A 26,939-nucleotide genomic window follows, 5' to 3' on the forward strand; every position below is an offset into this window, starting at 1 on the left:
TTTTTTAAAATATATTTTACTTAAAAGTATATTAAAATTTTATTTTTTAAAAATTATTTTTGATATTACTGCATTAAAATATTTTAAAATAATAATAAAATATTAATGTAAAGTAAAAACAAATTATACGTGGATGATGATACCAAAGACGAAGATGTCATGAATTAATTATTTTCGTGTTCCACGTGCAAGTTAATGCCCATGGTCTTAACTCTTGATTAAGTTATTGCATGCAAGTAGTCAAGTAGAGCAAAAGTTCATGTGGAAGTGTGAAACAAGTGTTGGGAAGAGCACACCTACGCGCTGTTGATTACCTGAAGAGGAGGGAGGGTATGAGCCCAATCATCTTCCACCATCACTAATTTGAGAAGCTTGGTGTTTTTAATTATATAATAGCACATCGTGCTCTATATTTAATTATTGTTAATTATATGAGCTGAAATTATAGAAATATAGTTTGAATGGTTATGTTAATCATGTTTTAAAGTATAGTTTGAATGCCATACATTGCCTGAAAATCGATGTGTGTGTGTGTAATAATTAATCTATCACGAGACATATTCTGCTGGGCAATGCCGCAAGGGGCGCCAAGAAATATGTGGATCCTTGATTTCTCATGCACAATGGTAGTTGCGAGCCTATTTGGTGTAGTTACGGTTGCTTTTTAAAATGTTTTTCGTGCTGAAATATATTAAAATAATATTTTTTTTATTTTTAAAAAAATCACTTTTGAGATTAACGCATCAAAACAATTCAAAACATAAAAAAAAAAATTTAACAAAAATAATTTTTGTTTTGAGAACGCGGTTTGCGTTCCCAAATGGTGCCAAATATTTCTTGTTCCGCAAAACCCTAATAAATCTTTATTTATTTATTAATTAATCCATGTTGATTTCACACGATGCTGATTGGTTTGTTCTAAATCCTGCTCAATGTGTATATGAAAACAAAGTTCTCCATTTATTGACATTAACAAGTGCCTTAGGACTTCAATTATTTGTAGATTTTATTTCATGATAATTAGAAAATAAGTGAAAAACATCTACTATTTCCCAAACCAGACAGACAAAAGGAAACCTAGAAGACAATGGCTTATGGCTTGTTTTATTTTATTTTCGAGCTTTCTTTTAAAAAAAATAATGAGAATTGTGTTCGGTAATATTTTAAAATTGTTTTGAAAATTATTTGAAAGCAAAAAAACCGACAAATAAAGCTTTTGAGACTCTTAAATATTATATATATAAAATAAAAATAATAAAATAATAAAAGATATCACCAAATAAATTCTTATAACCATAATAATTAATAACAGCCACAAGCAACATGCAAAAGCCACCACATCAAAAAAGCTATACCTTTCTCAAGCATATCCCAAAGAGAAAAATACTAGCATTTCACAGCATACCAAAACTAGAAAGAGAAAGAGAAAGGTGCAGCTTGTGACTCTTTTCATTTCAGCAAGACAGCAATATATATATAAATATAAAGGAAGAAAGAAAACAAAGGTAACAATCCTCACAAATTTTCATTCCTTTCCTTTTTTAATATATACTTTTTAAATTTATATTTTTCATATGTGAATTTTTCTTTTGCTTACTTAACCTCCTTTTTTAATATATCTTTTTTAAAATATTTTTCAATTAATATTTCTTATCTTTGAATTTTTTCCTTATTTAACTTTTTTATATGGAATTTCTTTAACTATTTGCGTGTATTTAATTTTTTAAGATATTATTTTTATTCATCTATATATATATATATTTATTTATTATATATAGATTAAATTTATTATTGAAAATAAAAAGATATTTATTTTCAAATAATTTTTTAATATGGATAATATTGCATTATGTTTTTTTTCCTTTCCTTTTATTAATTGATCAATGTGCATGTTTATTGCTATTATTATATGGTTGAATAAAAAACTTGTTTTAATAAATAAATTTAATAAATACAATCGAATAAATATTTCGTTTTACGAGATTAAATATTTTAATCATCACATGTAACTTAATTTTTCTAATTTTTATTAAAACATATAATTTTTAATTTATTCAATTACGTGTAAATATAAATTTTTTATTTATATTTAGAATTTTTTTATCTAAAAACACATGTGGCTATATATATATATAGATATATATATATGATTAAAAAATATAGTAAGTCCTGAGATCCTGCAGTGTTATACTATTTGTTCTGCTTGTAAAGTCCGTATCAGAAATTGACTTGGAAGCCTCTCACACTCCAGCTACATCATTGGCACGTGTCTCCACGCTCAATTAACTGAGTCTGGGAGTGTGCAACTCAACTTCATCCTCACAAACATTATTAATGAAGACATCCTAGCATAGAAAGAAAGGAACCATAGTACGTAGTAGACCTTATAATTATAGACTGGCTCTCTCACTCGGACACTTACTCAGTCCACGCAGTTTATACAGGCAGAAATCTCTCCCTCCCTCGCTGTCTCAGGCAGGGCAGCTCCATCGGTTCTTCCAGCACCAAGCAACATCATTTTTTTGCCTTATTAGTTGTCTGTCAACTTTCTTTTCATCACTATGTATGCAGTGAAACAGGTATATTCTCCTTTCAAACCAGAGCTCACTTTCCGGCGATCTACAGCGGCATCCAGGACCTGGAAACATGGGTTTTTCTGGCAAACCCGGGTTCCATCTGGATCAAAGGTCATTTGTACGCCCGGTTCCATCCGGGCAGTGATAAGCAATGATGACAAGGCTCTGGAGCAACCTAATAAGGAAACTGATAATAAAGAAGTCAATGGGACTGTGTTATCGAGTACTAGTGATAAATTAGGGAGAGGAGGGATAGATGTGAGGGCAGTGATCACTATAAGAAAGAAGATGAAAGAGAAGATCAATGAAAAGATTGAGGATCAATGGGAATATTTCATTAATGGGATTGGTAGAGGGATCTCGATTCAACTTGTCAGTGAGGAGATTGATCCTGGTAATTGGTAGTACATATTCTATTACTTGAACGAACTTTTTTTGTGATTTTTGTTTGTTTTAATGTTATTTGTGTGCTAAAAAGTTAAAAGCTTGGATATTTTTGAAATGCAAGTACATGAGCTGTGGGATTCTGGGGTGCATTTCAAACTTTGCTTTGCAGTTTCATTACATCGCTACAGATCTTGGGTTGAAGTACTGTTTTTGGGATTTTTTTAATGCTGAGTGGTTGTTACTTATTTTTTTTATTCATATGGTTAGACAAAGCAAAAAAGCCTGTCTGTGTAACTAAAGGACAGATCATGATCTGTTTTTTTTCTTTGTTTTATTAGATTTGGGTACACAAGGATTTATGACCATGTTATAATATGTCATGTTTTTAACTTTCTGAGTGTTTATGGTTTTGTTGTTCTTGCAGAAACCAATTCAGGGAAGAGTGTAAGGGCATTTGTGAGGGGGTGGTTACCAAAGCCATCAAATAACGAGCGTATCTTTGAATATGCAGCTGATTTTACTGTTCCCTTCGATTTTGGGAATCCTGGAGCAATTCTTGTTTCCAATCTTCATGGCAAGGAGGTATACTTGATGGAGATTGTAGTTCATGGTTTTGATGAAGGTCCCATTTTCTTCCCTGCAAATACATGGATTCATTCGTGCAAAGATAACCCTGATGACAGAATTATCTTCAGAAATCAAGTGAGTGTTGTTTACCAGGGTTTTTTTTCTCTCTACTAAATTTTTGTGTTTCATTCTGCTTACGCGATGTGCACGTTGTTGTGTACAGGCATATCTACCATCACAAACAGCACCTGGTATTAAAGATCTACGGCGTGAGGACTTGCTCAGCCTTCGTGGTAATGGAAAGGGCAAGAGAAAGCCTCATGATAGAATTTATGATTATGCTCTTTATAATGATTTGGGTAATCCTGACAAGGATGAAGAACTTGCTAGACCGGCCCTGGGCTGTGAGAAGTGGCCTTATCCTAGGCGCTGTAGAACTGGTAGATCTCCAACCAAGAAAGGTATAATGTTCTCCTGAGAATTTCATTTGAACAACTTCCTGACATTTTTTCAATGCTATTCTGATTGGTTATGCATTGCCTTGAATGAATTGATTTAGATCCGAATTGTGAAACTCGAGTTGAAAAGCCACATCCAGTGTATGTGCCTAGGGATGAAACTTTCGAGGAGATCAAGCAAAACACGTTCTCTACTGGAAGGTTGAAAGCTCTGCTTCACAATCTTATTCCAGCAATTTCTGCAACATTGTCTAGTTCAGACATTCCCTTCACGTGCTTCTCCGATATTGATAAGCTATATAATGATGGTTTTGTTTTGAAATCTGACGAGCTAAATGAAATAGCTCAGAATCCCTTTTTGGGAAATCTTATGAAACAGGTTCTTAGCGTTGGTGAAAGGCTGCTGAAATATGAAACCCCAATTGTTATAAAACGTAAGCTCCTTTTCTTCCTCCGTCTTTTCTGCATGCTTTCTTTTATACCGCAGCGATTAGGCTGTTATCTTAGAATTACATCTGAAAAGCACTTTGTAGTCTCAAGTCAATTCTATCCTTCTCTTTTTCACCTTGTCTGTTATATCTTGTCTGTTATATCTGCTCAGGAGATAGATTTGCATGGTTGCGTGACAGTGAGTTTGCACGCCAGACTTTGGCTGGGGTGAATCCAGTGAACATTGAGATTTTAAAGGTGGTATTTCAAATCACACGCAACTTGTCACTTTTTACAGGTTGAATTTTTTTTGCCATGTCCCTTATTCTGTAAGCTGTTTGAATTTTACAGGAATTTCCAATTCTCAGCAAACTGGATCCTGCTGTTTATGGCCCTCCGGAATCAGCACTCACAAAGAGATTAATAGAGCAAGAACTTAATGGAATGAGTGTGGAAAAGGTACCTGTATCATGCATTATTCGCTGCATTCCTACTACATTCACAGAAAACTGTTTCCATTGTTCTGAATCTGGAGAAAGAATAAACATGTGGTGATTCATGCCTTTGATTTTCATCTTCTTTTTTCTGGTTGAAATTCCACAAAATTAAAAAAAAAATTGAAACTAGTTTGCGCTGAAAAACTGGATTCCTCTAATTCTGGTTTCTGATACTTAATGATACAGGCAACTGAAGAGAATAGGTTATTTATAGTCGATCACCATGATATGCTTTTGCCATTTATGGAGAAGATGAACTCCTTGCCAGGGAGAAAAGCTTATGCATCAAGGACTGTTTTCTTTCATGACCGAGCTAATATGCTAAGGCCAATAGCTATTGAGCTTTCACTTCCTCCATCACCCTCTTCACCTGGAGAAAAACGTGTTTACACTCATGGGCATGATGCCACAACACATTGGATTTGGAAACTAGCCAAAGCTCATGTCTGCTCAAATGATGCTGGTGTCCATCAGCTAGTAAATCACTGGTAAAAGAATGGATTGTACTTGATGAAATTTTAAAATCAAGGCATGCGCATCTCTTACCTGTTTGTTTTTTTGAATTCTCAGGTTGAGAACTCATGCTTGCATGGAGACTTATATAATTGCAACTCACAGACAGCTTAGTGCAATGCACCCCATTTACAAATTGCTCCATCCTCATATGCGCTATACTCTTGAAATTAATGCAATTGCACGGCAAAGCTTAATAAATGGAGGAGGAATAATTGAAAATTGTTTCAGTCCTGGAAAGTATTCCATGGAGATTAGCTCTGCAGCTTACCAGAATATGTGGCGGTTTGACATGGAGGCATTGCCAGCAGATCTTGTTCGCAGGTAAAACTGTAATGCATTTTAATTTCATAAACCCTTTTGTATTTTCATGCATTTAGTGTATTACTGTTTCCAAAACATCACTTGCCGTGATCTTATTAGAATAAATGATCAAAAAGATGTTACTTGTGATGAAACTTTCAGGGGAATGGCAGTGGAGGATCCTTCAATGCCTTGTGGTGTGAGACTTGTGATAGAAGACTACCCCTATGCTTCAGACGGGCTCCTCATTTGGTCAGCCATAAAAGAATATGTAGAATCTTATGTTGATCACTTCTACTCTGAGCCTAACTTTGTCAAGTCTGATATTGAGCTCCAAGCCTGGTGGGATGAGATAAAAAATAAAGGTCATTTCGACAAGAGGAACGAGCCATGGTGGCCTAAACTCAATACCAAAGAAGATTTATCTGGCATACTTACAACAATCATCTGGATTGCATCAGGGCAGCATGCTGCTATAAACTTTGGGCAGTACCCCTTCGGAGGGTACGTGCCTAATCGTCCTACCCTCATGCGAAAACTCATCCCACTAGAAAATGAGCATGATTACGAAAAGTTCATCCGAAATCCTCAGCTCACTTTCCTGTCTTCTTTGCCAACTCAACTTCAAGCCACCAAAGTAATGGCTACTCAGGACACTCTTTCTACGCACTCCCCAGATGAAGAGTACTTGGGTCAGGTGAGCCATTTGCACGGCCATTGGATAAATGATCATGACATAGTAGAGTTGTTCAACAGATTTTCTGCTCGATTGGAGGAGATAGAAGGGATAATACATTTAAGAAATAAGGATGTCCGCCTTAAGAACAGAAGTGGTGCAGGTGTTCCGCCATATGAACTGCTCCTTCCCACTTCAGGCCCTGGAGTAACGGGTCGAGGAATCCCCAATAGCATTTCTATCTAAAAGGTTAGCCTGGTTTGAAGTCATTATAGCCTTGGCTTAGAAAATACCATTTTCTTTCTCGAAGAGCTTGTTTAGTTAGCGTCTGTAATAAAATGTCAAGCATGGATGTAATTTCTATCGATCCATATTTAGAGCTTTGCAAACATAGGATATGACGTAAAATCAACGAATTAGAAGCTTATGGGATTCATATTTAAAGTTTGAGGACCAATATGTATGTGTGGTATCAATGATTTTAGATGTGCGATGGTCAATTAAAAACCGAAGTTCCTTGCATGCTGAGGGCTTGGTGATGGTACGAATACACAATTATCTGTACAAGGATTTCATCAGAGTTGTTTTTATGTAAATTAGTAGGCGATTATGTGCGGAATAGGCTAGGTATTTTTGGATAATTGGAGCTTTTTAGACTTTAAGATGGTAACACTTCAATCCATAACTTTTCAAAACCAGCACAATGATCCTTGATATAATTGCAAGGTTCATCATTTACATAATGAAATTTACAGCTTAGGGGTGGCATTCGATAACGCAAGATTGATTAGTACCCTTTTCAGCACCTTACCGGTGGCATTCCTAGGTAATGATTCAATGAACATCACTCGTCGTAATCTCTTGTATGGTGCAACCTGCAACAAAATTATTTGGAAGATCAGATGAAAGATAAAACATGAACCAGGGTTTTTAATTCTTCTGGTATCATCATCGTGTATGAGATTTTAGCAAGTACCTGTCTGGCAACAAAATCCTTGATTTTTGATTCGTCAATAATGCTTCCATTTTGTCTTACCACAAAGGCCACAGGCACTTGACCTGCTTCCTCATCAGGAATCCTGCAATGTACAAGATGAAACTTAAACAGCCCTAGCACTAAAATGAATTTCAAAAGGTAAACTGTAAATCCTTGAACATTGTGGTGGTGATAAAAATGAATGGCTTACGGGATTACAGCTGCCTCAATGATATCTGGATTCGATTGGAGCAGATGCTCAAGTTCTGCTGGGGCAACCTGATGCAATCAAAAATTTGCACATGCAGCATACAACTATTGATCAAAGTTATGCGAGTTATAGAGACAAAAAAACCACTTAAATTTATCATTTGACGTCTGAATTTCATGTGCAGTAGTAATAGTAATGAGCCCAGCAACAAAGATAGAGGTATAAACCTGGTAGCCTTTGCATTTGATCAGTTCCTTAATACGATCCACGAAAAACAAGAAGCCTTCATTGTCGATATAACAAAGGTCCCCAGTTCTCAACCATCCTCCGGAATCCAAAGTTGCAGCAGTTGCTTTGTCATCGCCAATGTAACCTACGCTAGAATGATGCATATTCATGCAAACCAAGGTGAAAACTACATCCTAGTCGACCAGGCCTGATCTCTCGCAATTTCATCCATCACGACAAAATAGACTTAACATTGGTGCTCTGTACATCTAATGCACTAAAACGAATGTCATGAGGAAGACGAACGATTACCTTTCATAATAGTGTCTCCTCTAACCCAAAGCTCCCCAGGACTGGAAGGGGGAAGAGAGACACCAGTGTCTGGATCAACAATCTTTGCCTGGCAATTTGATATAAGCTTTCCTGTTGCTCCAATGACTTCACTTTCTTTAGGCCCTACTGTTGCAAATATTCGGGCCGTTGTTTCTGTCAGCCCATATCCCTTCATGTCATTAAGGTTAATCAACAATTAACATCATCAGCATCAGCATAAACTACTGCTCCAATAAGCTCTTAACAAAATAAAAATAAAAATCAACAGCAATATTACAAAATTGTGTTCATTAAGTCATTAATTATCCAATCTCAATTCTTCATGCTATATACTATTCAAAATTCAAATAAAATAATAAAAATAATAATAACCTGGGCAATATGCACATTGGGAAACCTTTCCTTAAACAGCTCAAGGACACTTTTCCTTAGAGGAGCTCCCCCACATGCCACCACTTCAAGAGAGCTCAAATCATAGCCATCCATTGCTCCAACATTTTTAACCATCGCCACCACTACCGGTGGTGCCACTGCCACGTGGCTCACCCTATAGTCTTGAATCGCACTCAGCATCGCACTTAAATCAAACCTCCCCATGGACACCAGCGTGTTCCCCATCGCTGCCAATCTTAAACAGTATACAAAACCGTACGCGTGGAAGTATGGCACCGTACACAAAGTGACAGCAGTGATCTTATTCTTCACGCCACGAGTCGCAATAGTAGCAGCCAGCATGGATATGAAGTTCCGGTGTGTCAGCAACACTCCTTTGAATCTCCCTGTTGTCCCCGAGGAGTAGAGAATCGCTGCCGGGTCCGATTGATAAACCCTTACTCGTTCCAATCCATTAACTGTGCCTTGAGTCTGACTCGTCATAAGCGATTCAAACTCTGGCGAGTCGAGGAGGATCGTTTTCTTAACCGAGTAAGGGATTTTGTGAGCAGTCTGTGACGTGACAAAAGCGATGACAGGTTTAGAGAGGTTGGTTTGGTGGAGAATCTCCCGTTCAGAGGAAAGCGGATTTGAAGGGGAGATAACAACGCCGAGAGAGAAGAGAGAGAGGTAGAGGATCGGAATGTGGATAGAGTTTGGAGAGAGAATAAAAGCGGTGTCGCCTTTTTTGAGGCGAAAACGGTTGAGAAGAGAGGAGGCTAGGGTTTCGGTAAAGTGAATGAGTTCAGGGAAGGAAATGCGGCGGCCAGTGACAGCGTCGAGGAGAGCGGTGGTTTGTGGAGGTGAAGGGGAGGAATGTAGGAGGAGAGAGATGGCGTATTCGGTGGCGGAAACAGGAGTGGTGATCGGAGGGAGTTGGAGGTGAGGTCTGAGGGAGTGGTAGGAGTTGGTCTTTGAGCAGAAGCCGCTTTTTGGATCGATTAACGTTGCTGGTTGATTCTCCATGTTCAGTATGTTCAGTTCAAATGAGTGTTTGGTTTGGTTTGAGTCGTGGACTGAAGGAGGGTGAGTTGCAATGAAGTTATTAACGGAGGCCTTAATAGTTAATTAATTACAGTGTAGGATTGGAATAAACGACGAGTAGCTAGTGGTCAAACTCAAAGGGAGAGAATCTACGGAGTCATTGATTTTGACCTTTTATACTGCATAAAGCCATCGGGGATAATAATAATAATAATAATAATAATAATAATCTTAATTCTCTCTGCCAGAGACAAGCGGCATTGCCAATTTAAGAACACCTTCAGTAACCAAAGTTACGTAGCCAATTACAAAAGCCATTTGGAAAAGTCCAATTATCAATATAGCATCCAAATAGTGTAATTTAGCAGCTTTTTATCTCACGTGACTCTTCGATGGGAAAAGGGCATTTTAATATTCCATTTTGTATTTTATATTATACAAAATGTGGAAAGAGAGAAATAAAATTTAAGGAGAAAACGTAGTTAAGATTTCCCCTTCATTCTATGATTTTTCTCCAAAAAAGAAAATATAGAAATGCTTGCGATTTATTAGGATAAATTAATCAGAAATTATTTTATTAAAAGCCATGCGAATTTTGATTTGATTTCCAATAAGGTTACGTTTCCAAGTGAAAAATGACCGCGCCGCCATCATTTCTGTCATGGATCGAGACAAAGCCTTGGGAGCATGAAAAACACGGACACAAGAGAGCGCGTTTTGACATCTGGAAGCTTTTCGAACAACTTCATGTGCGACAGCAACAACGTTGTGAGAGAACAAGAGAGCCAAGTTTTTAATTCAAACACGCCATCTGTACCTGCAATTTCCAACCAAACTTGGACTGAACTCTTTAATTCTCTATTTTCTTTGTATTTATATCTATCCAGTATACAAAAATTTTCCAAGCAGTTAGCCAGGGGACTACAGCATACCAACTAAGCACTTAACCAATTGCCTAAACTGTAACTTCATTTACTAACCCTCAACACACGAGGACCAACAATCATGATGTGGGTTTTATGTTGTTGAGGTATAGGTTTGGCGGATTGATTTAAGTTTTTTGAAATAATATTATTTTTAATTTTATTTTTTAATATTATATTAATGAAAATTAAATTTTATTATTTATTTTAATTTATTTTCTATAAAATTATCGCAAACTCATGACTCGAGCTGCAGGTTTAGCAGATTAATCCAATTGATTTTAGTTTTTTTTTAATTGATATTTTTTAAAACATTGGGTTAATCAAGAATTATAATTTATTTTGGTTTGCTTTTTTAGATTGTCCCAATCTTATGACTCGAGTAACGTGTTTTGCAGATTAACCCGAATAGACTCATGTTGTTTTATTGTATTTTTATATTGATTTTTTTTTAATTTCAACTTTCAAAATGAGTAAATTAAAAATCAGGGTTTATAATTTGTTTTAATTTGCTTTCAATTGGTTGTTATAGTCTCATAATCTTGGTTGCGAGTTTAGCATATTAATCTGGGTTGACTAGGATTATTTTTTATATACTTTCTACAAAGCTATCCTGATCTTATTACCCGGTTCATGAATTTGAAAGGTTAACTCAAGTCAATTTTTTGTTATTTTTAATCTATTTTTTTCAATTTCATCCTTCACGTTTGATTGATTTGGGATTAATCTTCATAAATTTTTTTTTATATTTTTTTTTCTATAAAGTTATCTCGATCTCATTACTTGAGTCATGAATTTGACGAATTAGCCTTGGTTGACTCAAGCTGTTTTTTATCTTTGTTTTAATTTTATCCTTCAACATTAAAATTGTTTATCTGGACTCGAGCGTTAACTCACATTTTTTGTTCTTTTTTAGTTTTTTTTTCAATTTCATTCTTCAATATTTGATTGATTTAGAATTAAACTTTAATTTTTAATTTTAATTTTTACTTTATATGAAGTTATATCAATCTCATTACCTTATCACAAGTTTGGATAGTTAACTCGAGTTGATCCGGTTTTTTTTTATTGATATTTTTTTCTAAGCTTTATAATTTGTTTCAATTGAATTATCCTAGTCACACAATCTAAGTTATAGTTTTCACAAGTTATCCCAAATTAACTCAAGTTGTTTGTTTTTTATCTTTTTTTTTAATTAATTTTTTTTTCAATTTCATCATTCAATATTTTTTATTAGAAGTTAGATTTTATATTTAATTTTGATTTGTTTTCTATGAAGTATCACAATCTCATGATCTAGCTTGCACATTTGACAGGTTAATCTGAAATAACCCAAATTAATAGTTAAATTAACTCGAGTTGTTTTTTTTTATTTTTTTTAATTGATTTTTTTCAGATTTTATCCTTCAACATTTTTTATTGGAAGTTAGATTTCATATTTAATTTTAATTTATTGTCTATGAAGTATCACAATCTCATGATTTAGCTTGCAAATTTGACCGGTTAACCTAGATTAACCCAGATTAATCCAATATATTTACATCTCTAATGTTAAAAAAACATATCTTAAATTTTTTTAATCAAACTATGTTCTTTATGATTTTCTAAATTGTCTTTAGACTCGTCAAGTTAACTCCGATCAACCCCCACTTAATTTAAATTATTTTCTACTAGAAAATATGTTATTAATACCTAAATATTTTTTTTACATTAAAAAAATTAATATAACACTTAGAAGCATAGCGCATACAATTATAAAGTAGATGACTATAACATTCTTTTTATAACATTAACATCCTACGAGGCACTTGGCAATGATTTAAAACGTTGCAGGTTTAACTTGCAAAAGTTTACACTACAAGAACAGAATCTTTAAGGGATTCAAATATTGTTTAATCCTACCACTGGGGCGAAAGGAAAACAATGAACAACTGCCGCCATGTGATCGCATAGATAAGGACCTCTACTGCTCTCCCACTATCGCTCCCCACTTGTTCTTCCTTTGTTTCTTTAAGACTATACTGGGCTTTATTTCCCAGTTTAATTAATATGGTTTATTGTTTTTAAATTATTTTTATGTGCTGATATAAAATTTAAAATAAAAAAAATATTATTTTAATACATAAAACACTTTATAAAACAACCAACACTTCACTTCCAAACAGTTACTAAATATAGATTCCAGTTTACGATTAGTTTGGAGAGATCTTGCAAAGTTCAATTTGCTTCTAATCATTTAAATTTTACTTGCATAAAGATAAATGCAATAGAAAAGAAACAAAAAACCATACCCCTAAAGGAGTGAACTGCATCATCAGATGCTAAACGCACCGTAACAAATCAAACCCCTTGGAGAATTGTATGGGTGGTTGGAAAATCCTTATGATGACCATCACATCCTTGTTGCCTGTGACATCTCAAACAATAGTAAAATGTATGCGACGCCCACAAATAAAAAGTAAAAAATTAGTACCGTAAGGTTGCTTGGGGTAAAGTTCCAGAATGAGAAGTGGATGCTTTGAAATCATTCATTCTGCCTGCGTCATCTATTATATGCATGCATCTAGGCATGGATAACAATATAACTAGTTACTCCCAACACAAAACTGCACCAGTGAGCAAAGAAGACTGCAAAAGACTCTCCTAGGATGAATCTCTTTTCTATGTGTGTGCATGGATTGGTGGAAGGAACCAGAGTTCAGCCGCAACAAATGATAAAAACCAAATCAACAGGAACATACTTTTGTAGTTGACATTATGCGAAATTATTGGGCAGGAAGATGCATTGTACTATGAAAGTTTTTTTAAACACTTAGATTCAAAAGGTCACCCAAAGTTTGGCAACCAAACAGAAAAACCAAAACAAATACTTTAGGTAACAGATACACAGGCTCAGTATACGCTCTACCTGTTTGATCACAAGCTTCACATGGAATATTAGCTAAACCAGTAATCAGTTTCATAAACTTGAGCTCGTCTAACAACTAAGAAGAATATAACGCAAGGAAGGATGAAAGCTGGAGACCCTTTGAACAAACTATGCATATGACAAGCACCACATCAGCTATTCAACTAGTGAACCAAGATGACAAATCGGTTGAGGTTACAGTCGCTATTCTTAAGCAACAGATACCCCATAACCAATACGCATAAATGCAAACAGTTCACCAGCCACTTAAAAGGTAATGTAAATTTTGTTTACGTGATGTCCCAAAAGATCCTTATTCTGCATAAATGTAGTTATATTAAAAATTCATCTAAAAGAAGCTTGAACATTTACTTGAAGGAAGAAAAAACTACACAATCCCAAATAAGCTGGGATTCCTTACCTTCTGAACAAGCTTGCCAGTTCTAATTACCATTTTTTTACTTGAAGGTAAATGTGTACTTTGTCCCACAATATCAGTTGCCAAATCTTGAAGATAGTAGAAAGTGTATTGCACGAACATTGAGGGTTGCTAAGGGGTTTAGGATTTTGGTCTAATACAAATACTGAAACCCAACAAAAGAATTGCACTTGATTTAAAATGTCATTAAATTTCTTCATGATAGTTAACGTCCAACAACACCATATTCTTTCTATAAAATTTTATAAGAGCTAATATAATCTCAGACTGACTTAATTTGTCCTAGATGAATAAATCAACATGTGGTAACAAGCATAAAATGTCCTAATAGGAGCTTTCATCTTTTCTTACTATAAAATGGGTCAGCATAAACAGGATGCGATTTAAAAGTGGAAAAGGACCCCTACATAGCTTGCAGTAATAAATGAAAGAATTTCCAAACAATTGATGAAGTGCATTGCTAATTGATCAAAAATGCAACCCTGCCAAAGTTGTGCCCAAGTCCTTGCCTAAATGCCATATGGATGGAATTATCAGAAGAGTAAAACCCCCCTCCTCCCAGCGTCAAAACAATAAAATAAAATCCAACCCAATTGAGAAGCAGGCCCTAAAGATTAGAAGTGCCAAATCCTACAGAAGATTACCATCACAGGAACAAAACCGACGGAGAACTGTGAAGAATAAGATCGCCTGAAGTACATTGACATCTAAAGGAATCAAATATTAAGAGATCAATCAGATGAATCTGAGGTTTGTGTTGTACCTCTATTGAGCCTGAAGACAACTAACTGAAAGTTCTATAAAATCCACATCAGGTAACCTCCCCGACCTGCTAGCTTTGATACTGCAGTGACATCCACAGACAATGTCATAAAAGCATTCTGATGGGTCAAATCTTCATCTTTCACATCATCAAATGTAAAACAGGATGAAAGGCTTCATATTTGCTCGCGCATGCTGCTCAAATTTTGATACTCAAGAATTTCAATTTAAGAAACTTGATGGGGAACAACTAATAGCAGCATAAAAAACAATGAACAACTAAGACAAAATGACTGTTTGAATACACCAAATGATATATTCTTCAATTAGAGAGAAGCATACAAAAACAAATCAAACAATTGATATCCTTTAACAAAGTAAAAGTTCTGCAAGACCTATCCACTATCAATGAAAATCAGGCAGGTAGAGGGAAGAACTAGTCAATTTTTTATGCGATGGCTTCACCCTTCCTCTGAAGTTCGAAATTACTACCTATTGCTTAGGAAAACAACAAATCTTTTAGCGATTAAAAGACATCAAACTAAAAACAGCATTTTCCAAATTGTTAGCGAATCATCAACAAATGAGTCATTGCCATTAGTCAACAACTTTTCAACTAATAACATAGAAAACTAAGTTACATTTTTTGCTAGGGAAACAAGGCTAGCAACAGTAGGGAAAGGATAAAGAGTACCACACTGCAACTGCAACTATCAGCAGGATTAGACAGAAGCTTGCACTACACAATTCTTTCCTTAGATTACTGACAGTTGCTTTCTTTATTTTTTAGTTTCTCCTTTTTCTTCAAAAAGTAGAAGAGCTATTTCTTGAAATTCTGCGGTTCACAGGGCCACACTTGTGACTGAAAACTTAATATGCAATAGCATATTCATATCAAGATAACAAGGAGGCCATCCACAGGCAGCAATATTGAAGGGTTACAGTAAAACAAATTAAAACAATAGACAGGCTAAGAATCAATTGTTTATGAGTTTTCACATTATGGATGGGAAGCACAATCCAGATTCTGGATAACATTCCGAAGATAATCAAATCAACAAATTACCTTTGACATTCTATGTTATTGCCTATTTCTTCATCAATGAAAAGCTAAGAACGTCTCCAGGACTTCACACCAACTGTTTCTTGCAAACACAATGTCAATATTAAAAGAGAGAGAGAGAGAGAGAGAGCGAAGGAGAAGAAAATAGAGCTGGCAGTGGGCAATAAATCAATATTGTTCTAATCACCGAAACCAAATTTAAATATAATGTTTAGTTTACAATGTACCAATGAAAATATGTTACATACATGGTTTCAGCTGGAACTGATATTTTAAAATGAAAAGCCATTATGCCACACCTTGCGATGAAAGCAGGGCCCCAGGCACATCTATATGTTAACAAAGCTGGAGAGCAGATTTAACCTGACACATAACTGGTTGATGGCAGGAAGCAAATATTTTCTTCACCCAAATCACCACAGAGGCCTGCTAAGAAAAGTACAAATTATCGTCTCAGAAACAATGTTCGCAACTTCCTTTCAATGGATATCTCTCACCTCAACCTCATCTTGTGTCAGTAGCATGCAAAATGGAAGAATTCAGAGCCAAGGTTGACCAACTAATCTCTCAGCCAAACAAACCACCAGTCCCTAACTCCCCTTGTTGCAACTCCTTTCTCCGCTGCTCTTCTAAAGGATCTGGACTCTTCATTATTCTTCGGAGACGCCTAATTATAACAAGAAATAACCTAAATGAATAAAGAAATAAAATACAAGGACCGGATTGATAAATAAATACTCAACTGTTTCTCATTTAAGATACCTGTCTTGAGCATGCTGAGCAGGAAAAGTAGGCATAAAATCTTTAGACTTTGGAAGAGGAACTTCACGAAACCAGTCATGGTTAAGAGCAGCTTCAGCAGTAATCCGCTACAAGAAAAATACAATGAGCCTTATTAAGTCATTATAGCAATAAACTAAACTATTTCTACTAAAAAAAATAAAAGCAATCAACTAACAGTAAAGCAAATCTACCTTCTCAGGGTCATAGGTTAGAAGCTTGTTCAACAAATCAAATCCAGAATCAGAAAGCACCGGTGATCCAGTGAAGGATGTTGGTGGAAATTTCTTACGGAGTAGGTTATACCTGAAAGGAACATATAAGGTGGTTAATGATAAAAAGAATTAATGACGTGTAACAGAAAAGTATCACCAATGGAGGCCAGATAACCAGACCAGAATCACCCAGCTGGAAGCCTGGGAAAACAGCAGCAAACATAAGAACAACTGCATGTTATCATTAACTTGAAAAATAAGTTCATGCAAAATTAGTACTTACTGCTGCTTGACAAAATTGACCTTCACTCCAGGTAAATTGGAAAACCCAGGCCAGATTGTCTCATTAGGTGTACCAAGGATTCGGAAAATCTGCAATAATAAAGGGCCGTGGAGGAGTAATTAGACTGCTTGCTCACTAAGCAAAGCAGTGGAAGTTTTAGTGATCACAGGCAAGTAGAAACCAACTGGTAAGTCTACCTTGTATTATCTTTCTGGAAATTTAATTTACCTTGTCAAGTTGATCAACTTCTGTTTTGCCATTAAACAGAGGGTCCTTTGATAACAATTCAGCCATAATGCAGCCAAGTGACCACATGTCAATTGCCGTAGAATACTGTTTGGCTCCCAAAAGTAGTTCTGGTGCCCTGGATAAATGGAAGAGAACATCAAACACATGACACCAAGGTGTTGATGCATGTCTATATTACGTGTCAACATCAAAAGACATAGAAGCAGCAGCAGCCAAAAAGGTTCCTATGATAACTGGCTGCAGAGACAAGACAATCTACATGTTCAATGCCAAATAATCGATAAAGGTTACATCCACAAACAAACAAGCCATCCTTCTATCATACATTTATACATAGCTGAGGAGTTGAGAGTACTACTAGCAAATAGCACTTTACTCATATGACTATATATGACCAGCGTTAATAGAAAAAAAATGATTCAAACTGATAAAAAGTTGCAAATAGTGCCAATTTACAATCATCAATATCAGACACCACAGAAAAAGTTGAACACTAATAGCACAGAAATACTTTGAAAATAAAGACACCACAAGCCTATTGCAAAAACAGTAAGAGATCAATTCGAAATAATCCAGGCAAAACACAGAGGATATCTAACACAAACAAAATAAATCAAACAAAACAGCTAGCCAAAGATATTAACTATGCAAGTGGGAGTATTATATGTGCAAGTTCAGCTTACCTGTACCACAGGGTAACTACCAAATGAGTATACGGTTTCAATGGGCTCCCATATTGACGAGCCAACCCAAAGTCACAGATCTTCAACTCACCACGATTGTTCAAAAGCAGATTTGACGTCTTCAGATCTCGATGAAGCACCCAATTATCATGAAGATACTTCGTACCTTCCAACAACTGGAGCATTAAGCATTTAACCTCACTCTGACTAAATGGCTGTCTCATAGACTCCATGAGTCCTTTAAGGTCATGTTCCATGTACTCCATCACCATAAAAATGCTATCAAGGTTACTCCCTACCACAACTTCTTTAACATCAACAATTGACGGATGATGAAAAGAAAGAAGAATGTTTATTTCCCTGAGAGAAGTCAGTGGAAAACCTTCCCGTTCTTTCTCCATCTTTACCTTCTTCAGCGCTACAATTTCCCCAGTTTTCTTGTCCCTAGCTCTATATACAACACCGTAAGTGCCTTCATCTATTTTATTCAATCTCTCAAACTCATCAACACTTCTACATCCCTGAAGCATGTTTATACTTCTTTGAGGTGGACCAGCAGGTTCTGGTGTTTCGCGCAAATCAATTTCATCTTCATCCTCAGGATCTGTATCAAAATCATTGTTATCATGTTTGTCATCAATTTCCATGTAGTCGTCCCTCCCAGAATCATTACCAGGATGATCATCCCCACTTGAAGACCTAGCACAGGTGCCTCGCTCATCAGATTCAGATGACCTCCCTCTAGCTGCGTCAGATCCTTCTCTTTTAAGATCCCCCGGATCAGGCGTCGATGACTTGTTGCGTACTCTGAAATCCAAGGACTCCAAACAAGGCATCTTCTTCCTTCTTTTAGGAACTTCTTGATCCTCCACAATTTCACCCTCGTCAACAGGAGAATTGTTCCCATCTGCCCATCGTGAAGATGATATATTCCTCATTGGAGCATAATCTTCATCTTCTATGTGCTGTGCTTCCTGGTCATTACCCCATTGCTCCTCCACTGGTGAGGAAGCCAACTCTATCGAAGACTCAGGTGCAGAATTGCCAACTGACCCTTTAACCACCGAACCCTTCAGTGGTGAAGAAGACTGCAGAGTCAGGTTTTTACTGCTTATAACAGGAGAAATCTCTACACCTCCATCTGGAATAACATTAGGTGACTGGCGGTATGCCTTAGGCAGGGGTGGCGGTGGAGGGAGAGCGGCCGCTGCAGGGGAACTCCAACTTTTTGATAAGCTACTGGTAGCTTTATCATCTCTATCCCAAACTACAGGAGAAAACTTCCTCTTCTTCTCCAATGGTGTTACTTTCAAAACCTCACTATCTTTATGAGCATGTGACTCAGGGTCAATGGCATCATCAGACCCACTCTCACTGGACAACTCACCTGGCTCCTTATCAGTGGCCCTGACAGAAAACCCACACCTCCGTGACCTTAGGGCACCACCACCACCACTACTTCCTGAATCACTCCTGCTGGAAGAGGACCGATACCCACCATTAGTCACGCCCATCTCCTTAATATCCTTCTGCCTAACCCTAGCGCTATCTCTTAAGTGATGAACTTGACCCCTATCATTTTCTGCATTACCATTCCCAATTCTATCATATTGATCCTTGGAATAAGCAAAATCCTCTTTTAATAGTTCAAAATCAGACTCCCGGTCCTTGAATTCATTATCGTGATAACCCCCGTGTCTCCCAGCGGCCATATATCCAAAACTCAAAGCTTCACAATACAAAACCCTAATTGCAATCCAACTACCCTTTATTCACGCCTATAAAACCCTAATCCCGCCACTTTTTTCAAGGTATCCCAAATTCACGAAAACTAAATTACCTAACCCTAAGGCAAGTAATTTGAAACCCCAAAGCAGCACAAAAGCTAAGCATTAAAGAGGTAAAAAACATCAATTCGAATCCCCTAAAAATAATATATTAAGTTCCAAACTTGCTCGAAAATCAAAGGGATATAAAAGATAGAGATTCGAAACCCTGGAAATTAAAAAACGAGAAAGAGAGAGAGCCAAGTGATAAAATCTCGATCTCGAAGTGGAGATAGAGCAGTTGGCAGCGGCCAGAAAAAGATAAATTACGGCTTACCGGTGAGAAAGAGAAAAGGAGGACGCCGCCGTTTCTGTTATGTGGAGATAGAGGTAGCGAGGATGCAAAGTACACTCCTCAATCGGAAAAGAGAGAGCCCAGACGTGATAGCGAAAGAGTGTTTTTAAAGTCCTTACATTTCTCAACTGTAAATTACATTTTAGACCTTAGTAAGTTTTCAATATTATAATTAGGTCCTCGTAGCTGGAAAATTGTGCAATAATGAATTGATAAACTTCTTCTAAATTTCTAATCTGCGCAGTCATTGTAATCAAACCCGACATCATGTAAATTCGAGATTCATATCTTGGTATGAATTAGATTTCAATTTAAATCAGTTTTGCTATTGACTCAGTTACTTAACAGGTTGACATTGTCGAGACCGGATCAAATTCGGCAAGATTATTTAAAAAAAAAAAATTGACTCGGAACCAATTACCCTAGCATATTAAGGGCTATTTGTGAGGGCTATTTGTGAATGTGATAATAGTTATTTTTTAAAATATTTTTTTATTAAAATATATTAAAATAATATTTTTAATATTTTAAAAATTATTTTTAATATTAGCACATCAAAATAATCTAAAAATATCAAAAAATATTAATTTAAAATTAAAAAAATAATTTTTAAAATACTTGAAAAACTCAATGGAGCTTCACTATTTATATAAGCAGTGAACCTCCTCTCTTTTTTTCACTTTTAGTTCATCATTCTTTTTTTTTTGAGTTTTTTTTAAACTTTATCCTAAAATATTTTTAATAATTATTTATTTTTAAATTGACAAAATCAACTAAATCACTTAGAAGCAACTCTCACGTAGTTTAATTTTAAACTTGAGTCATGCAAGAAGTTGAGTAAATAGGTTTTTTTTGTCAATTTCATCTATTTTCTCAATTTTATTCTTATATTATTTTTATTGATCAATTGGGTTATCTTGGATTTACTAAGTAGATTAGATCATATTAGGCAACTCCTACAAGTTTTAATTTTAAGCTTGAACTACGTAAGAAGCTAGGTCAGGTGGGTTTTTCTTTGTTAATTTCATTTTTTTTCTTCTCAATTTCATCTAAAAATATTTTTTTCCAGTCAACCAGATTATCTCTGGATTGTTTAAATTGACGGGGTTATGTCGGATTAATTTTTATATTATTTAATTTTAAATTTAAGTTAAAGAAAAATAAAATTAGTAAATTTCAAAATTAACATTTAATAACATCATCAAATATTTTTTTTACCACCAAGATAATTTTTTTGTCAAGATAAAAAAAAAATTCATCCGGGAGCGCAGCCCTGCGCTCTAAATTTGTAAACTTTACAGAATCAGACAATTGTACATGAAACAATTAATAAGCGCTGTCTTCGATAAAATTCCTGTGTCCTAAAACACTCTTCCATTATCATGTATTGTCATGCTCCCTTTGTTATGTTGGAATTTGAAAGGACGGAGTGGTGGGGAGTGGTTCTGGTGAGTGGCTGTGGGGTTGTGAAACTTTTCACCGGGATTAAGACATGTTTGTTTCTTGAAATTTACTTTTTAAAAAATTATTTTTTAAATTTTTTTGTGTTTATTTATCAATAAAAAATCTAGTCAACAAAAAACACTTTCCAATCAACGAAAACACTTTTCGGTCAATGGAAAATATTTTCCAGTCAAAGAAAAATTTGGTTTGGTTTCCAGGAAAGTGTTTTCCCTTTTGGCTGTGTTTGTTTTCCAGAAAGTGGTTTCCGGGAAACCACTTTCCAAACTTTCATGTGTTTGTTTGCCATTAGAAAAGTTAGTTAACAGAAAACACTTTCCAGTCAAAGGAAAATTTGGCTTGGTTTTCAGGAAAGTGTTTTCCTGTAAAATTTAGGCGGAAAACACTTTCTGGAAGTTGTGAAAAAATTAGAAATGTCATTATTTGCTGATTATATCAAATTTGATTCTCAAACTTTTGATTGCTATATATAATTTGTTTTGAATATTTATTTTTCAATTCCATCCCTTAAAAATTAATTTTTATATTAATTTTGGTCTTTATTTTTATAATTGTTATTTGCTTTTTTCTTATCATTTTTTTATTGAAATTTTTTATCTATCAAATTTGGTCCTCATTCTTTTGATTGTTACTTATTTTATTTGAAATAATTTATGAAATGTTAATTATTATTATTTTAATTTCTTCACCTTTTATTTTTTTTAATTTTTTAGATTTGATCTCTATTATTTTGATTATTATTTATTTTATTTGAGATAATTTATGAAATTATATTTTTTTTCAATTTTATTCTCATTCAACTTTTTAATTTGTAAGATTTGTTTCTCGTTATTTTAATAAACTTGAGAAAAATAAAACATTAATAAGTTATTTTCCAGCTTATTTTCTATGACATAACCAAACACTGGAAAGTGTTTTCCAACTTATTTTCCATTACACTACCAGACATCAAAAAATACTTTCACGGAATTCACTTTCTCCGGAATTCATTTTCCAAAAAAAAACTACTTTCCAGCAAACAAACAGAGCTAATAGTTTTGGATTTTAAGGCATAAATTGAAAAGGTGATGTGTCCAGTTTTTATTGGTGAATGCATGGAGTTTATGGTAAACCTTGTCGCACCAAACCAAGTCCTTAATTGTTTGGAGAGGTAACCCAAGATATCTTTTCCTCATTTTTATATTTTAAAAGTATTTTTTAAATAAATTAATATTTTTTATTTTAAATTAATATTTTTTTCGTATTTTCATATTATTTTAAAGTGTTAATATCAAAAATAATTTAAAAAAAATAAAAAAATTATTTAATATATTTTAAAATAAAAAATATTTTGAAAAATAACTATTATCATACTTTTAAATACTTTATTTATATCACATATAATACTTGATTTTCTATAAAGGTGTTAGTTTTGAGATGGAAAGATTTAAGTGTTTTTAAAATATTGTAAGTTATCACATAAAAAACTGGTGATATTTTATTGATTTGGCTTTATGTTATATTTTTTTTAATATTATCGATAATTAGTCACCTTTTATATTATATTATTTTTGAATTGATTGAAATTATACGAAACATGGGTTTTAATTAGATTATTGTGATAAAATGTGTTTTTTATTAATTTTTATTTTTAATATCAATAAATCAGAAAAAAAACACTTAAAAATATTAATTTAATATTTTTAAAATAAATAAATTTTTAAAAAACATCCAAAAATAAAAAGAGTACCGCTATCACTATATTTGATGTGTTTCTTTATTTTAATAATAGTGAGATCGTCGTTCATTTTTGTTTAACGGGGTATGAAGTTTTCAAACAACATTAAATTTATGTGTTATTTTTTTACCTTTATATTTTCTTCTTGACGTTAAATTTGACCAGACAACTTTCTAACAAACTGATGTTAGGGCTTTGATTTGATATAAGAAGAGGCGTCAGCATTTTGCACTTGGGTGTGTTCGTTAGAATGCCTAGCGAGTTGGATATTAGTTTTGCAGGGACAACAAATTTTTATTGTTGGGTCTAATTTTGTGAAAAATTGATAATTATTTTTCTTAGAAAAAAATTGAAAAGACGAGTAAATTATTCCATATTTTATAGCTGAAAGCATCATTTTATATATCTAAAAAAATCTCATCGCACTTTCATCAAGTAAAAAATATTTAGGATATTTTCAGAAATAACTACAATTAAACCAGTGATGACACTCACTGTATTTATTAGTGTTTTTAAACCCGATCCAGTTTAAGACTCGGGTCATGGGTTTTGACCAGGTCATCTGGGTTAACCTTTTTTTTTATAAATTAAAACGATATCATTTTGGTAAAAAAATAGTCAACGAGTTTCAACCGGGTTTTTGACAGAGTCTTGCCGGGTCAGCCAAGTCAGTCAGGTTTTTAACTACCCCTATTTTTTTATAAACTCGGTCTAGTTTCAACCTCGAATCAGCCAGGTCGACCCGCCGGGCTGGACCAGACTTTAAAACTATGATATTTATATTGGAATCAGGCTCAAATACCATAGCGAATCATTATAATTAACTCCATATATAATAGTTTTACCTCCTAGTTTACATAATTGCACTCAGTTTTGCACTACATTGTGGCTTGAATAAAAAAAAATTGAACATAATAATAAAAAAATATCCTAGCCAAAGTAAGGTTAAATTCAGATTTTGGCATAATTTTTTTTATTATCTAATTATACGCTATAGAATATAACTCTAAATCAAACCATTGCATCAAGCTAAAAATTTATTAAAAAATTTTAAAGAGATTTTTCTATGTCATGGTAAACTTTCAAGTCAATCGGAGTTCGGGAGGCCTTGCGATATAGGTCATAATAGATTATACGAGTTTTGTTATTTAGTTCTTTTTGACTTGTAGACTTTTCATTTGGCAATGATTTTTTTTTTAGGATGTGATAGCTTGTTGTGTAAATTTTTTGATTCTACAAGGATCTTCAATGAATTGCAGCATAATTTTCAAGTGTCGCAATGATTTATTAATATTTCAAAATCTTTCTTTTGCAATGATTTTTTATTCATCATAGCTGTATAAGAGAAAAAAACAGGTAAATTTAATGATAAATTAATTAGCTTATTTTAAGGAGTTTTTAAATCCTACAAGAAAGATTAAAGAAAGTCTAGAAAGGAATTTTTATATTTTGAAATGATTTTTTAAAACTATAATTAATTATCCTAAATCAGTAATAACCAAGAGGGAAAAAAATTCATAAAATAATGTTAGGGTTTTTTTTTCCCCGGACAGTGAAGTTTTATAATAAAAGTATTAGTTTTTCTAGGCCTTCTCTTGTTGACCCGGTCTTTATTGCCAGGCTTTTTCCTTCCTTTGCACTTTTTGCCGGTGGAAGTTCCCTTCATTTCAAAACTTACTTCTCGAATAGTTTTCTTTATTTTTTTTCTTTTTTGTTTGTTTGCTTAAAAAAATCATTATAATTTTGTGAGCATTTAATTTTTCTCACTTGTAAAAAATTTTGAGATTGCAAGATTTTTTTTCATGCATTATATTTAAATATTGATTAAATTCAAATAAAATTATGATCAAACATAATTATTAAACATAGCCTGAAATGTTATATAGGTTGACTCATGTTAACTCGAGAAATTTTTTAAAAAATATGTTTGAGGTTTTAATATTTAAATAGAAAATTTTTTGAAATAATACATGTGGATGCAAGTTATAAAAAACAAATATGAGGCATGAAATACAATATAATTATTTTACATCAAAAAAATTAAAAAAACAATCCACTTGAATGTAAATTATAAAGAAATGCAAGTTATGGAGTGTAGTATAATTATCTCACATCGAAAAATTAAAAAATAATTCATTTAGGCTATAAAAAAAATATAAGGTATAAAGTGTAATATAGTTATTTTATATTGAACATTTAAGAAACAATTCATGTGAATGCATGTTATATATATAGTTATTCAACATAAAAAAATTAAGAAACAATTTATATAGATGTAAGCTATAAAAAAACATGTGGCTAAATATTTATAAATTAATTTTATATTTTCATAGTTTATTAAAAAAATAAAAAATATTTAAAAAATTGGACATCACTCAATTAACTTAGTCACTCTAATATGAGTAAATTACATCTTTGAATTTTTTTGGTTTAAAACCTTGCTAAGACTCTAGTTCCCCGAGTCTCGGATCAACCCGTGAGGCCGGGTTAGAGTTTTTAATCAGGTATAAAAGTGAAAAATATAGTTTTTATTATTTGTAAATCATGTTTTTTATAAGAAAATGTTCAGGAAGTGCTCTATTTCCTTTTCAAGTACTGTGGTAATCAACAAGAATAAAATTTTTCGATTGTGATTCCTTAGTTTTTCTAATAAAAAATTTAAAAATATTATAAGCTAAAAAGACAAAAACAAATTATAACTGCTAAACAAATAAATATTAATCACCTGTTTTGCATTATGATAGCTTATAATTTATTTTTTCAAATTATTTTTCATATGAAAATATATTAAATTAATATTTTTTAAATATTTTTAAATAATTTTGATATCATGATATAAAAAATTAAAAAATATTTAAAAAATATTTTCAATTAAAAAACACTACCAAAAACACAATCAAAGCGTGCTGTAAAGTTTTATTCTAAGAAAAATAAAAAAAGAAGAAGATAGATAGCAGTTTTTCATAAGCATTGTTAAGATATTATAAGAAATATAACAAAACTCGAAATTTATAACTTGTTAGTCATTTATTTTAAAAAATGAACTTATTAATTTATACTTTTTTTTATTTTCTTATTTCCATCTTGAACATGCCACTTGATTCAATCAGGATTCTGCTTCATCACTTTTTCAAAACCTATCTCAATCCATTGATCACAGGCCAGGACAAAGGGAACAGAGAAGAACATGCAGGCACACCACTGTTCTTCATCTCCCCTCCCATCCTTCTGTTGAATACAATGATTGACATAAATCATAAAACTAATGAATTATTATTATCGCACTGCCGGGCTGCATACACTGTGTTGCAGTGATTTTTTTGGCACATGAAGAACTTTTTTAAGAATCGTGGAGGATATGTCAAAAATGTTCTTCTCAAAACGAATTTATTTATGCTGAAAATATCGTTGGGTTTGAAAACTCAAGAGAAGAAGTTGAGAATTGAATTCATGACAAGAACGTAACGTTCATCATCGTTTAAAAGTCTTCTTCTAAAAATAATTTCCTCTGATTCTGATACAAAGCTAGACTCCAATGGAATCTTATGAAGTTGAAGTGGGATTGGTGACAGAAAGCTTGTTAAATTGAAACTAGCAGAAAAGGGACTCTGCAGCCTTGCTTTAAGCTACAAATAGAACAGCCATGGAAGCAAATTTAAGAAAAAAAAATGCGTAATGGCATTTGTTCTGCTTTCCTGAATTGTTTGATCAACTATTGTCTTCAGCTTTTCCATTTTCTAAGCAACTAATTATTGTAAAGAAGGA

At 33.6% G+C, this 26,939-nt stretch overlaps 3 protein-coding genes across 13 annotated transcripts; 1 reads left to right on the plus strand and 2 right to left on the minus strand.

The window, feature by feature from the left end:
• Nucleotides 1–2,354: 2,354 nt before the first annotated feature.
• On the plus strand, nt 2,355–6,928 carry LOC133696753 (lipoxygenase 6, chloroplastic-like). Its single transcript, XM_062119027.1, has 9 exons — nt 2,355–2,970; nt 3,388–3,665; nt 3,754–3,991; nt 4,090–4,422; nt 4,590–4,675; nt 4,769–4,876; nt 5,101–5,402; nt 5,485–5,751; nt 5,893–6,928. The coding sequence occupies exons 1-9, from the start codon at nt 2,562–2,564 to the stop codon at nt 6,650–6,652; spliced, it is 2,781 nt and encodes a 926-aa protein (XP_061975011.1). The 5' UTR covers nt 2,355–2,561; the 3' UTR covers nt 6,653–6,928.
• Nucleotides 6,929–7,036: 108 nt separating this feature from the next.
• LOC133696755 (4-coumarate--CoA ligase-like 9) lies at nt 7,037–9,749 on the minus strand. The gene is made up of 6 exons (XM_062119030.1): nt 8,527–9,749; nt 8,134–8,323; nt 7,821–7,966; nt 7,594–7,661; nt 7,383–7,485; nt 7,037–7,281 (listed from the first exon to the last, which is right to left on the minus strand). Exons 1-6 carry the CDS (start codon nt 9,550–9,552, stop codon nt 7,156–7,158), a joined length of 1,659 nt encoding a protein of 552 aa, XP_061975014.1. The 5' UTR covers nt 9,553–9,749; the 3' UTR covers nt 7,037–7,155.
• Nucleotides 9,750–12,593: 2,844 nt separating this feature from the next.
• Nucleotides 12,594–20,081, minus strand: LOC133696754 (cyclin-dependent kinase G-2-like). 11 transcript variants are annotated; one of them, XR_009842740.1, is made up of 9 exons: nt 17,876–20,081; nt 17,172–17,307; nt 16,944–17,032; nt 16,640–16,751; nt 16,428–16,534; nt 16,163–16,332; nt 15,965–16,091; nt 15,669–15,741; nt 12,594–14,684 (listed from the first exon to the last, which is right to left on the minus strand). XR_009842740.1 is itself a non-coding variant. In XM_062119029.1 (6 exons), the coding sequence occupies exons 1-6, from the start codon at nt 19,585–19,587 to the stop codon at nt 16,233–16,235; spliced, it is 2,256 nt and encodes a 751-aa protein (XP_061975013.1). In that variant the 5' UTR covers nt 19,588–20,081; the 3' UTR covers nt 15,823–16,232. The 11 variants fall into 11 exon arrangements, 1 of the variants encoding a protein (XP_061975013.1); XR_009842738.1 differs by having other exon boundaries at nt 15,914–16,091; XR_009842739.1 differs by having other exon boundaries at nt 15,914–16,094.
• Nucleotides 20,082–26,939: the final 6,858 nt, after the last annotated feature.

Source organism: Populus nigra, chromosome 6 (genome assembly GCF_951802175.1).
Source record: "Populus nigra chromosome 6, ddPopNigr1.1, whole genome shotgun sequence".
Taxonomy (NCBI): Eukaryota; Viridiplantae; Streptophyta; class Magnoliopsida; order Malpighiales; family Salicaceae; genus Populus; species Populus nigra.

What these genes read in the sequence shown, in the direction of transcription:
- LOC133696753 (XM_062119027.1), top strand. Translation starts at nt 2,562, where the DNA reads ATGTATGCAGTGAAACAGGTATATTCTCCTTTCAAACCAGAGCTCACT. An exon ending in TGAACATTGAGATTTTAAAG is followed by an intron (nt 4,676 to 4,768) that starts GTGGTATTTCAA and finishes TGAATTTTACAG; the next exon opens with GAATTTCCAATTCTCAGCAA. An exon ending in CCAGCAGATCTTGTTCGCAG is followed by an intron (nt 5,752 to 5,892) that starts GTAAAACTGTAA and finishes TGAAACTTTCAG; the next exon opens with GGGAATGGCAGTGGAGGATC.
- LOC133696754 (XM_062119029.1), bottom strand. Translation starts at nt 19,587, where the DNA reads ATGGCCGCTGGGAGACACGGGGGTTATCACGATAATGAATTCAAGGAC. An exon ending in AAGTTGATCAACTTGACAAG is followed by an intron (nt 17,033 to 17,171) that starts GTAAATTAAATT and finishes TTATTATTGCAG; the next exon opens with ATTTTCCGAATCCTTGGTAC. An exon ending in GCTCAGCATGCTCAAGACAG is followed by an intron (nt 16,333 to 16,427) that starts GTATCTTAAATG and finishes TGTTATAATTAG; the next exon opens with GCGTCTCCGAAGAATAATGA.
- LOC133696755 (XM_062119030.1), bottom strand. Translation starts at nt 9,552, where the DNA reads ATGGAGAATCAACCAGCAACGTTAATCGATCCAAAAAGCGGCTTCTGC. An exon ending in CCAATGTGCATATTGCCCAG is followed by an intron (nt 8,324 to 8,526) that starts GTTATTATTATT and finishes AATGACATGAAG; the next exon opens with GGATATGGGCTGACAGAAAC. An exon ending in AGGATTTTGTTGCCAGACAG is followed by an intron (nt 7,282 to 7,382) that starts GTACTTGCTAAA and finishes ATTTTGTTGCAG; the next exon opens with GTTGCACCATACAAGAGATT.